Genomic DNA, 13888 nt, shown 5'->3' with positions numbered 1-13888 from the left:
AACATGGAACTCATACAGTAGGACCAGCCAAGTGACGTTGGCTGCTGTACCAAGATTATTCAAACACATCCACAGAGGAAGGTCAGCATCTCACAGTCATTTCAAAATACAAAATACAAAATCAGGCCAAGTTTTTGGATAAAAGCCCTTTCTTGAAACACAATTATTTCACTGTTGAAGCCCAATGGGATTTTGTCAGAGAAAAGATTGAACACCCTGCTACTAGTAGAAAGTTCAGGGAGAGTAGAAAAGGTCTGAGAAGGATTTCAGATTATTATGATGTTCATGATATTGTTATTTTAAGCATTGGCTTCATAATGGAGTATCATCATATTGTTTTTTTTCATTCCTCATTTCATGCCAAGTTAATATCACATTCAGTGACATGATGTACTGGGGGCGATCTTATCTTATCTGTGACAGGGATGCTTCGCAATGTTTTCTCCTCATTCCTCCTCTCCAAGACAGCACATCTACTGTACAAACACCTTGTTCTATTTAGACTGGGCCAAGTAACCATCAGGTATCCTTCAGCTTCAATTATTTATAAATTTTTGTTTAGCAACAATGTGTCTTTGGTGCCTCGTGTTCACTTGAACAAGTGCATAACCTGTTGGCCTGCTGGGACTAGACAATACAAGTAAAGCAGCCTGCTGGGACAGGAATTACAGCTGGGATTAGCCATGTCAGCACATATGTGACACCCCCCAGTCTACAGCCCGAGTCAGATTAACACTTGCTTTTCCTCCTACAGCAGATTAGGGATTAGGCTATGAACAATGCACTGACAGAAGATGAAGGCTCGGAGTGGAACGTTTCAAACACTTTACTACTTTACACAACCACCCTGTAAATAAGGAGCTTTTCACGATCCTTTCTTTTCACTGTGATCAATGAAATAAAAACAAGTCGAAATGGAAGGATAAGTATCACAGAACTTTTATTTTAAAGCACAATTCTTTTTTTTTTAACGCTACACCACAAGTGCGATACCTGCACTGGCTAAACTCAATGTCGGACTTCATAACTAAGCTGGTAGTAGTGATCGACAATAATATTGTTTTTAACTGTGTTAAATACAAACTTTTAATTGTAGAATTCTCTCCATGTCGACAAAATGTAATGTGTTTTTTAACAGAATAGTTATTGTGTGTTGTATTGTATACGGGGAAATTCAGTTTTTACTGCAAGGCCGAAGTGTTCGTTGTATGGTTTCTTCTTACCAATAAATCATATTGAGGTGTGTGGTACAGCAGGATTTCTTTTTTGAATGTCTACAGATGCAAAACACAGAGATCAGTTCTTACTTGGACAACCTATATTCTAGCACACAAAAGGGTATTTTTGCACAGTTCAAGGGTGTGGAGTTCTGCTTGTATAAATTCATGTGCTGTAGCTGGGTGCAGTGTTCATGTGAAGCTTTCTATAACCACTCGCCAGTGAAAGAAAGCATCTGATTCAATACACGAGCAACAGTACAGAACACACTTCACCTCTCCATCCCCAAATGTACTCGGAGGGTATGCTCTGCTCTTTCAAGGAGAATGTGTTCTGTCACTAGGTTCCCCTAGCACTGACATTGGCACCATTTCAACATCCAGGATTTCTCCAGTCCATTATTATGTTTTGCATATTTTGTTTCCTGTGTGTTCGCCTTATTGTGAATACTTCGATGCCCTAGTAGCATATATTGTTGCCCCGGCTATTGTAACAGTAAAATGTATCCCCAGGGATCAATAAAATGCAATTCGGCTCGACTCTACTCATTAGTTCCCTCCTTCTTAGGCAGCGCTCACCTTTCTAAACTGGCTGTGACAGTGCCAAGACCAGACTCTACCTGCTGCATATTTTACTGGTGGACCAAGTGGCATGTCCCCGTAGGCCTGTAATCTTGGCAGCTTAATGCACATGGCCTTATTATAGTTTACTTGGCTAACCTGGTTTAGGCTTCCTCACAGATTCCTAAGTCTCTACCTCCATTAGTATTCCTGGGTATTCCACTGCTTCCCATAGAATGAGAGTTCATAAGACTGCAGCACAGCGCTGGAGAGGATGAGCCATCAAGCACAAACAGAGGATACCTGCCTCAATACTCTCTTCATAGACGGATTCTAGTCCAAATGGAATCCTATCTCCCGCTGCAGAATGTGGAAGCTGTCGCAGAACAGGGAACAGTAGACTGTAGTAACATCCCTCAAATCCGAAACCAGAACCCTTTTGTGTTTGAAAGCAAACAGTCTTTCTTCACAATATGATGTTTTGTTTTCTCTCTGAAGCTCCGGCACGTTCCCTGGAGGAGGCTGCCAAGTGGTTGTGTTAAGTCTTCAGTGCTCAGGACTGCCAGGTGTCTGTTCTCTGCTTTCCCAACCTTCAAACAACACCAGTCAGCTTCATGGCAGCCTGAAGGGATGTGTGCTAACAACAATCCCCCAGCTGGGAGAACGGCAATTACCCAACCCCCTGTAATTGCCGAGTTTCCTGAAAACGCTGGCTGGTAGGCTGCTTCCACAGAGACTAGCTTTATCACCTGCTCCCAGGTAAATGAGGGTGTTTTGCAATGAGTTAAATAAAGGCTGCTTGTAAATAGAGAGAGAGATGATTATTATTTCTTGTTTGCTCTGGGAACTGCACTGTACCCTATACCGTCTCATGGATCTGACTGGAGGATGGATAGGACAAGGATGGGTTCAACAACATTAGATGTTCAAGAACATCAGACTTGTTGATCAATTCAGCAGCCCACAAAGCATAGACTTAGTCCTTATCCAGACAAACTGTACCAATATGGTGACCACACCCACGGGTGGGGGTACTTCATAATCAAAATAACCTGTGGATGTATCTAGATATCAATACTGTATAACCTGTGGAGTTTAATGATATGTAAAGTCAAAGCATGCTCAAACAACAATATATATGATATCGAAAATATATAGGATCGCTTGAAGACCCGACCACGCGTCACGTCCTGAGGACCAGTGTCAGGTGTCACCTGGGTCTTTAAGGACCGCTTTCATCTGTTTTCTCATCCGAGTGGTGCGAAACCTAACTGCTATGCTGCTGTTGTAGCTGTGGTCATGGTGACAAGCCCAGCCCATTTAAGACAGCAATGGATGGCTTTGATTCAGCACACATCACTAAAGCGATGGGTACTAATTAGCCTGTTTGCGTAAGCGTGGAACGCATGGTGCTCGTGAAATCCCATGAAGTCCCCTGTAGTCTAGTCACCAGGGACCATGGGCTCCTTCTAGCTTTATCATCAATGATCAGAAATAGCACACAGTGTGAGACTAAAAGCTCTGAAGGTCCAGATGAGGTCAAACTAAAGAATCGTTTGCATCGTATGACTCCAAATGTACTATAGTGAATACACAGCATTGGTGACAAGCCTGAAGGTATTTGTGGTTGAAAATATATTTATTTTACTTCAAAGAAATAACAATGTCTGTTCCATACTCCAATCCCCAGTCACATGACTTTCATTATCATCTTTGTAAAAGAAAACATACAACAACATAGCATTTGCACTGTATTTACATTTGAAGACTTGCAATACATCATCTGACTTCTGGTGTAAAAAAAAAACATGAACAATGTCTGTGTCTGCACAGTAGAAGGTTGAATAAAACTCAACCATTCATCGACCAACCTAAGAATTGAGAGCCCTGAAAGAACTAAGCTTTGGAGAGCTCCTTCCACCACAACGTAAGTAGGACTATCACACTGAGTTCCCAAGAAACAAAACAATATCTGGTCTAACTGCGTCCTTGACAATCAAATATTCAAAACTATATAACTCATAGTCTGAGGTTATTTTTGATGTCTTAAAGACAATTTTGTATGGAGATCCATAGTTAGGGTTGTGGCTATCATTTCCCTAGTGAATGTAATTAACTACAAGTGTGGCCTTGCCTGTTTCAACAGCTTACTGACAGCTACAGACCACACACAACACAACTTGTCCATCTGTCCATCCGGATAAAGGAGATGTGAAACTAAAACATAAGCGTATAAGGATTAAAGCTCTGCCCATCATGTTTTTCAAAAAGGTTTGTAGTTTGTCAAAAACACTTGCTATACTGCATCTTCAAAACCTGGGCACGCCACAGACCACACTGCCGACAACATGATACTGTATGAGTTTCATCATAAACAACTACTGAACAAGAATGTAAAACCTTATCTAATTTACAAATGAATCGATTTTCTTCCATAGGAGATCTCTTCCAGGTTATAACGTGAATGTACAATAGTACGTCAACTGTAATTCACCCTTTTTATTCTACTGCGTGCATCCCCAAAAGTCCGAACTGTGCCGTTATTCAGAGCTAAGTGACATGATGAGGACGTGAGAGTATTGATCTACCTGGCAAGTGTTTCGGGATCAGCTTAGGCCTGTATCGACCCTCCTAAGTGGGCCTGTGGACCTTCAGAGGTCAAGCAGATGGGATGGGTGAATCACCATCTATTTGTCTCCTCGAAACTTAGTTAACGTTGAACGAAGCTAGAGCAGCATTGTGAAGTCAAGAGATATGTACAGTATTATTCTGGAAAATACAATATTTGACCCTGCTTGTAATACCCGTAACAGAGTACATTGTGCTTCTTAAAAATATTTGAGAACTGTAATATTTGGAGGGGACGATATCAAGATAACTTAAATGAGTAAATAAGCCTGTGAATAGTTAAAGTGAAATGAACAAAACTTATTTGAATAGATCATGAATGTAGGCAGCATAGTGAGTTAATATCATAGAAATAAATTATCATAAAATAGAATTCTGTACTTTTTACACAAACACCGTATACTATACACTGTTCAACGATATCTCAATTGTGTTAAAATGACCAAAAAAAACACCAAAACAGAAACAGCACATTTTATCTCTCAGTCCCAGCCAAAGTCATGTCCAGTCATCTGGTAAAACTTCCTATTAAAGGGTTTATAGAAGTCCCTTAGCCTCTGCACTACATCTGGGTCAATGTTGGGGTGGGTCCGGCCTTTGGTTTTGCCCAAGCAGTGAGGCTTGCTATTCCCCTCGGGCCTCTTGAGGCAGGGGAAGCCTTTGGTGGGGTTGAAGTGGAAGTGCTTGTTCGTGACCACCCTCCGTAGCCCCAAGAAGTCCTGCACGTGGGCCATCTCACCCGCCGGGTCACTGATCAGACTCTCTCCGCTCACAAACAGCAGCTGCTCCATGGGGAAGTACTGCAGCCAACGCTCCAGGTGCTTGGCATACATGCCGATCTGCACGGCGCTCCACGAGGTGTCTATGAGACCCGCTGTCATGTTCTTGAAGGTCAGGCTCTCGAAGGAGGGGATGTCGGGCTTCTTGGAGCGGGTCTGAGTGTAGTCGGAGATGGCCCGCGTGACGGGGTCCCGGACCACCACGATCAACTTGGTGTCCTTTGACATGGCATGGATCCGAGCGGGAACCTCTTTTGTGACGAAGTAACTGGGGGTTTTTTCCATGGTGATTTGGCCCTCCAGAGTTTTAGGCATGAGATCCCTACAGAGAGACAAAGAAAAAGAGAGAGGAGGGGCAGGGAGACAGGGAGAGAGAGATAGTGGTGAGTAACAGGGAATACTCCATGATTCATACAGTCACAAGGGACACCGGCAGCAGTACCGCGGCATACATGCCATTGTTTTGTTGATCCAGCACCATCACATGGATAAGACGGTCAGATTAGCCTGGCCTAGACACAGACAGACTGGAGCTGTGCTCATTGCAACCTGTCAGTCACTGGACCAAGCTACGTGTGAGAAGTCCTTGACCAGGACTTACTCATAATGCATTTTTGGTTATATTCGCTTCCTCGAACACCACATAGCACATTGGATGTCTTGTAATGTACTTACACTGGATGGTAGTAAGGTTTAAAAACTATATTAGTCATGTGATGATTTCCAGCTTCCCTTTCAGACACAGAAAGCTAAAGTGTAGACATATGACAGAGATATCCCGAAGATTTTTTTAGACGGGAGTCCCATTCCTTGGAGTCATGTGCTAGGGAGCTGTCCAATCCCATGATAGCATCATTTACTGACCGGGTATGACTCTTTCAGATCCTAAATGAGCCTGTTAACAGCATAGCCCTGATGGGCTAATGGCTAAAGTGGGCCGGTAGGGATTATGACTAGCCCAAACACACTGGAGCATTAAAGCTGACTGCCTGTAAAAAGAGAGATGGAGGAATGCAGGGTGGAAGGATTACAGGCTGAGAGAGGACACCGAATACCCAGTGTAGACAGTTAAGGGCAAAGAGTGTATCCATAAGTATACAAATGAAAGGATGAACAATTGTAAATGTGACGGACATAGTTGCCAAACTTCAGTCGTTTCATCAACTTGAGATTAAATGAATGGGAACCTTCATTTAAATGTTATTGCTATGGGATAGGTAAATGCAATGAACATTATTTAAAATGTTCAAATTATTATATTGTATGGCCATCCGTTGATACAAGAAGCAGAAGCTCTAATAAGAAAAGACCAGAGATAACATCAAACTAATTAGTGCTGCAGGAGCAGATAGGAGGTACCCTGTATATTGCAGGGTAGAGCCTAGGGAGGACTCCTGTGTCTACCGGGAAGACTGCACTGGCTTAATCATCAGTGAACACAGGGGCTGTGTTGCAATAAGGTGTTTCTCATGCAATAAACCCCTGAACCTCCAAATAAATAAACACTCTCTGCATCCAGTTCACTATAACTACACATGCGTTCTCCTCCTTACCCCCTAGAAGTTTCCCTGCTCTAGAGGGTGTAGAAACCCCTTGGAACCCATCCAGGCAACACGACCGGAGAGAGACCAACAACTAACATCAGAAGCGCTGTAATTATCTGTTGTATCTCTTGGATACACAAGCTGAGTGCCTCCAGCTTTTCCCAAAGCCCCAGGGGAGACAGAAACTTACTACCAATCAAAGTTTCCACTTAGTCCCCAAGCAAAACAAACCTGCGCGAGAGGTGCATGCATTATTCATTTCAACAGAGATAGCGAGAGAACATCCACTCCAACTGGAGGGGAGAGAGATGCCCTTGGGGGGCAAACGCAGCAAGCTTTCGCAATTTGTTCTGCTTAATAAACAATGTTGCCTTGAACCAACAGGTTTTAAGTGTATCTCCGTCTATCAGACGATGTTAAAACGGGCACATCTCCACACGTTTGAAGCGGCTGGAGTGTTCTTTGAAAATGGAAGAGAACATCTTTACAAACTCTGTCCTTCATGCGGCGTAAGTCACAGAGGAGAAAAGCAGGGCTGTGAAGATAGCAATAAGCAGAAGGACAGAGTGAGGAGAGAAGGAGATAAAGAATGGCAGACGGACGTTAGTTTGAAGAGGAAAGAGGAGATTAGATGGAATCAGGAAAGAGAGGTGGGTAGATAAACCGAAAGATTGCAGAGGTCAAACTCATGACCCACGTATCAATGCTACATCCCTTTTCTACTCTTCAGATATTGTTCTAAAATGCTGTCTTCCTCTACTACTAGATAACCCCCCCCCCCCCCCCTCCAAAGACCAACACTCAGACACACACAGACACACAAACAAAACACAAAAACACACAAACACACATATACACACTAATCCGATAGGGTCTACTTTGGAGCTTTCCTGTGTTTTGTCTGGTGGCTAGTCAGGTGTGTCCATTAAGCTGGCTCCGGGGCTGTTTGAAGGCTTGTCTGGTGTTTACATACTCTTCTATCAGGAAACAGGTTCAAAGGTAGGAATTTACAACACTGCATGTGACATGTAGTTTGCTGATTTGTATAGTACTTACATCTAAGTTCACAGAACAAGTGTTGCCATTCAGACTTACTGGCTTACAGGCTTAAGGCTGACACTTGCCTCATGCAATATACCTAATACACCTTCTAACTGGCCCTCATTTGGTCAATCATAAATGTAGCTACATCCTGAATATTTTGGTGCGTAAACAATTAGCGATGCTATGTGCTACAAATCGAAAAACACTGCTTAGGAACACACTCAGTTTCATTAATCAGCTCAGTGCCACTGTGGGAACACCCCCTCCTCCCTTCTCCTGGCACAGCAGAGTGGATGAGAGGTGGTGGTATGCAGACACTTATAGAATAATCGGAGCGAGCTTCGGTTAGACACAGGTTCAAGCTATGAATCAAAGGGAGAAGGATCTCAGGGCGGGGTCTTCCCAGACCCCAGTCTACCTTATCACACGTGTGCATGTCATCATCTCACATGGCACGCCGGGCCTTATTAAGGAGCTCTTACGTCCAATACTGTATCTCTACGGCATTCCTGCCAGTTAAGATAGCGCGTGGAGAGCTTTTTTCCCAGGCTGTTTGTTCATGAGCCACCGTGAGGCTGCAGGAGGATTCAAGGCCACCTGGTTCTCAGTTGGAGGGAAGCCCAGGACTGAAGAGAAGAGGAGGTGGAATTTGTCACCATCCTGGCTTTCTCGGTACAACCGTCATACATAAACGCTGCCTGTATCCTGCATATTGAAAGAATGAACAATTCCATCAGTGTACAAGAGCAGGCGTACAGTAGAACACCAAACAACCACACAGTTGCTTCAATCCACGGATATCCAAATGTAACTGCTTGACCAAGGAAATCCTACATTTTCACTCAGATAACCACATCTGTGGCAACATTACTGCGGCATTATACAGCAATGCATTGGTCAATGATCAGGTCATAAAGGTATTGTATGTATGGTTAACTGAATGTTTTGGAATCTTTAAATGTCAATCTCCATGGTCCTGCTTCGTCAGTGGATGACGCACTGGCCCAGGTGATCCTGTGGGGTGTGCAGGGCACTGGAAGCGGAGATGGGCTGGACTGATAGGAATCTGTAGCAACAAACAGACTTCAAAAAAAAGTCCAAGAGACAAAAACAAAAGGATGGCTTGAAAGGAGATGGACTGAAAGATTTCAAAGATACACTGACTAGTTGTCACAGCTCCGGTGAAGAGGAAAGTGAGACAGGAAACTCTTTCTCTCAGAAGACACTCCACAGAGAACAATGAGCAATACAACAATTCCTGAGAGGATCGAGGAGTGAACAACAGAAGAAGAAAAAACTCTTAAGGTTTCCATAGACCTCAAAGGGGGCTGTGATACTGATACAATGTTTCTAAAACTATTTTATTAAAAGCAAGCATATTTTAAAACCCTCCTTCTCTGGCTACATAATTTTCAGAGTGTTTTTGTTCTCTTTCCCATCAATTTGCTGATGCATTAACTTCTGCTGGGAAGAACCCACATTGAAAGCTATCCTGACTTCCCTATATCCCCAAGTGGCCATGAAAACTACGAAGGATGGTGACTCAGCACAACCCGCTGGTGGACTTACATGAACCTGCTCATGGGAAAAGCAACTTTTCTCTCTGAAATCCCCCGGAGGAGAGTCAACTGTCGGTCTAAAAAGCTGAGGCTTAGTGCCTGAATCTCCTCATGGCCGTGTTCCATTGAAGCCTCTCTGCGATGGCGTCATGCTGTGTTTGTCAAAAAGGCACTTTCACCCTCCTGGCCACATTTGCATACAAAGTGAAGGAAGAGAAAACACGTTTCACACAATTGTCTGCTCTTTTATCAAGGGGGTTAATGCAAACCTCAGGGGTTCTCCCACATCTCCTTTCACACAGCTCAATAGAACTGCTGCCCTTTCGAAAGACTCTCTTAAATGTACTGCCCGCTATCTGCCTCTGGCCCTAGCTAAAAAAGAACCCATGGGGCTCTGTTTTTGCATTGGAACAGTTTTCTGACAGTGTCAATGAGTTAGGTGACAAAACACACTTATTGTTTCAGTAAAACTGGAAGCTGTTAAAGAAAAGAAGTAAGTAAGGATGGGGGAAACATGTACCTGTATTGGAGAGGCACTGGTTTTGGAATCAAAACAAGGGAAATTAAAAAAGGAGGACACTTTAACTGAATCAACAAATGCTTTAACATACCTTGAATTTGAAATATACATATACTTTATATACAAGGCCAGGGGGAAAAAATCCCTACATTTTCCCTCACAATTCTGTAGATCCTGAAGGTAATCTAGTCAGTAGGGAGAGGAGAGAGAAAAGTGTCTGAAAAGTAGCGATGTGACATAAAAGACAGAGGGGGAAACACAGCGAGGTGCAGAAAAAGGAAACTGTTCCCACGACTTCTGGAGTCCCCCTCCTGTGCTCCGTATGAGGAAGCGTGCACAACTGCCTGACTGATTCTCTCTCTCTGTCTGTGGGGGAAAGCGGGCAGCGTACAAGGCCGGGGTCCCCTGCTGAGGGAGGCCTCTCCTGTGTGAGCCTGCAGCAGGAGGCACACGGCTGCCCTCCCCAGTGTTGGTCCAACAGTGTGGGCACGGCTCAAAGCCACCATGGGGGGGATTGGCCCACCCAGCAACCTGCCCCTCTCTCTGCTCCACGGGCCTTTCGACCAACAATTAGTCTGTGGTACAACCGGGGAAGAGCGCCAGACAATCAAACCGCATCTACTCTGCAAGCCCTCCTTCTGTCCTCCATCGAACATTCTGTACAACTCTAGAGGAAATATGCTACAGTCACTTTAGAACCTGGGTGAACTTCTAGCATCCAGCTACTCTGGTTTGATGGTTGTTTTTTTGGACACACCAGCGCTGTGTGTAGATACTCATGTGACTTGATGGTGACTTGACTGAGAAGCAGGTGGGGGTGTCTCAGAGAGACTAACATGGTGGTGTTAAAGCTAGCTGGTGCATTGAGACAAAGATAAGCAGGGTTTTCCCCCCTGCACGGAGTGATCATTAAGGGTTCCTTGTTGTGCTGTTCTGCAGTCTAAGGTCAACCACCACTGCTCTAGTCTGACTGGGCTTACTCAAGCCAAGATGTTTTAATTAACCAGATCACCACTCCAGAGAAACAGGTTTAATTAACCAAGCCTCTAGGTAAAACCGCACTGCCTCTAATCACTTAACAGTACAGCCATCCAATAACAACAATGTTCAACTGCAGGATGTGCCTTTAGTGCGCTGTCAGAAATTGGATTGAGTTCAGCCTGATACGTGTGTAAATGACCAAACATCATCGCTATTTGGTGAAAACTGTGGTCCTGCATTCATCTTTATTCATTCCTCAGTGAGTGGAGATGCACAAAAGACATCTCCACACACACAGTGTCCTAAACCTGTCCGGAAATTCTTGGAGGAGCTTGAGCGAAAAGTCCTTTGAACAAACGCTTCACTTCCTCCTTTGTGGTGATATGAGGGCGGCCTTGGAGCGGTTGTTGGGCCCTTTAAAATTGTCTGCTAATCTCTCTCACTCACTCCATTTAATTAAAGTTCAGGTGCGCGTCATTGTTCAAGATGCTTGTTGTGAGAGGTCTCATCATCGATCCATATCCCTGCGACAACTTTTGATGCTTTGTGTCTTCAATAACAAATAATTCATGAAACTTCAATGGTTAGTCACTGTAGGTTCAATCATATAGCTAGGCATTTAATCCATCCCCCAAGTGGAAATTTCATAATAGCAACATGCCACTGGTGTCACTGACATAGGTTTTAATGCACAAATTGAGTATATGGATAAATCCTTTTAGACAAGTCACCACCGGGATTGAACCCCTTATCACACATGAACAGCAGGCTCTCCGGTCGTTCAGCTGCAGGAGTTTAAGCAGAAAGTAAGTGATGCATCTTTAGGACTCCACCCAAAATCTGAAGCCACATTTTGGAAGTTTCTATACAGTCCCCAGGTCTATGATGTCTGTCTTTGAAATGGAGCCCCAGCCAAAGCTCAGGTTCTAAAGAGAGTTACTGCCACTGAATCCATATCTACGATTGGTTGAATCTGACCTGGGACTCCTAGGGAATTATGTCATGAGCTAGGCTCATGATTTCTGGCCATAAACGAAGCACTTTTTGTTTGAACCCAAGAAGAAACTCATGTCGAGCTAAATCGCTAGTAGAATGGAATTGTTCCCTGTGTCATGTTTCCTCTAACTGCTGTAGCTCAGACCAGCCCTCGCCATTTCATAATACAGTTGCTGGTGGAACTCCAAAGACCAAGCATTGGCAATCCCTGGTCCTCACATCGAAGCTCATAGCAAGCTGAATAGACTGTTTTGTGCAAAACTGTGTACACAGCCGTTACATGTGTATGACATGTTTACATTCTCTTTGTTTGCAATGAATCAAGGCTCAGACTTAAAGCCATATCAATGGCTTGAATGTGTATTGAATACAGGATGTTGTTTCATTATGAGCAGTGTAGCTAGATTATATAGTAATATAGTCCTAAAGTCCAGTAGTCAACTGCTTATTGCTCATAAGTTATTTAGGTCACACATCATAATCAGCATTTCCTGATTGCTTGATTGGTCCTATAAAAGCGTATTTTGTTTTTATAGTAGATGACGTGATCCATGAGCAGCAAGTGTCTTTCCCATTGCACTGTGTGTGTGTGTATGTGTGTTTATGTTTGAATCCTTTTTAATTAGCTAATCAGCTAGTGTGCACTGTGCGACACACCACAAAGACCAGATGACCATCAAAATTTTTGCATGACCATACTGCATCTGAGACCTTATAGCATAGGCCTACACCCTTATCAAAGCTAGTGGAGGCTACCCCTGCGCTGTGCGTCATCCTTCTTCGGTGAACTGAGGAGACCCTGCGATACACGGTTCTGAGGGGGTGCTGTCTCAGCCATCAACCGAAAATAATATTTAATACTCAATCGTTTCAATCATAAAAATCCAATCAATCTATAATGCATTGTCTTTGTGGAAATTAAAATGAATTATTACATCAAATATATCCTATGAGTACAATACAATTCTGAATTTGTTCCCGTGTCAAAGTTATATTATATTTAGTGTACACTTGCTGTGTCAGTTACCTGTACCACTCCAGTCCCTTATCGTAGTTCCGGTCAAAGAAGTGAGGCTCGGCTCCCACAGCTCTGATGTCTGGATGCACGCGGAGAAACTCCAGCAGCGCCCGCGTGCCTCCCTTCTTCACCCCGATGATAATTGCCTGGGGCAACTTTTTACTTTCCGACTCATTGAAGATACTTGACATGGCATTATCTTCCACCGTCCTCGGCTCACTTCTAATTTCATCCCAGTCTTCTCCTCTGCTGTCTAAATCATTTTCATTATTCAGTAAGTCTCTGGACATGCCTACATCTTTAAGATTAAATACCGCGGCTACTCCGTTCTCCACTTCGAATTGTTCATGTTTAGTCACAGAACCGACCATTAAATTTGGCATTGTTGAACAGTAGCCAACACAGCAGTATATCATGTAAACCCACAGTGACAGCATGATGGATAAAACAAAGAGTTTATTTTTCACGGGGGGTGATGACACAACATGTAGATTGTGAAATACAGGACTATATTCCATAAGACTGTCGGTAAAGAAGATTCCGTGGAGGCATTATGGGCAAAGTTGTGCGCTTCTCTTCCATCGCTATAATCCTGGTGAAACGGACAGATCCAACAACTTCAGTGGGTTGTTAAAAAATATTTGTTGATCAGTTCCTCTTCTGTAAACAAATAAATGATAGCCTACATTCGGTTTTAGTTGATGAAATGACAAAGGTGAGTCCACTTCTCAGTGCTACGTGCGCGTAGTACTACTCCCATCACAAGCTATCTCCGCAGCAGCGTGTGAGCGCGCAGAAGTCCTGATCAACTGTGTACATCTGTGGACTGGAGGGCGTATGACTGACATTAAAATCGTCCAATCCCAGGAGCCTGAAGACATCGCTGCCTTTTATTTGCCACTTACCAAGCAGTAGATCCATCATTTATACTGAATATGCCGACTCATCCAAATAAGCGCTATTTACTTATACTAAAGTTTAAAACATTATAGCCTGTCAGCTATTTAAAAGACAGCCTGTTTTGATTATAGACGGTTTAAT

At 43.5% G+C, this 13888-nt stretch overlaps 1 protein-coding gene across 1 annotated transcript; it reads right to left on the bottom strand.

Annotated features, from left to right (window-relative positions):
• Nucleotides 1-4888: 4888 nt before the first annotated feature.
• Nucleotides 4889-13365, bottom strand: hs3st3b1a (heparan sulfate (glucosamine) 3-O-sulfotransferase 3B1a). The gene is made up of 2 exons (XM_067232998.1): nucleotides 12857-13365; nucleotides 4889-5507 (listed from the first exon to the last, which is right to left on the bottom strand). Exons 1-2 carry the CDS (start codon nucleotides 13363-13365, stop codon nucleotides 4889-4891), a joined length of 1128 nt encoding a protein of 375 aa, XP_067089099.1.
• Nucleotides 13366-13888: the final 523 nt, after the last annotated feature.

Source organism: Osmerus mordax, chromosome 3, assembly GCF_038355195.1.
Source record: "Osmerus mordax isolate fOsmMor3 chromosome 3, fOsmMor3.pri, whole genome shotgun sequence".
Taxonomy (NCBI): domain Eukaryota; kingdom Metazoa; phylum Chordata; class Actinopteri; order Osmeriformes; family Osmeridae; genus Osmerus; species Osmerus mordax.
The sequence above is the reverse complement of the archived record's forward strand: the minus strand, read 5'-3'. Positions and strand labels throughout refer to the sequence as shown.

Coding starts and splice junctions, on each gene's coding strand:
- hs3st3b1a (XM_067232998.1), bottom strand. CDS start 13,365: ATGGAATATAGTCCTGTATTTCACAATCTACATGTTGTGTCATCACCC. Junction 5,508..12,856: donor AAGGGACTGGAGTGGTACAG/GTAACTGACACA, acceptor GTCTCTCTGTAG/GGATCTCATGCCTAAAACTC.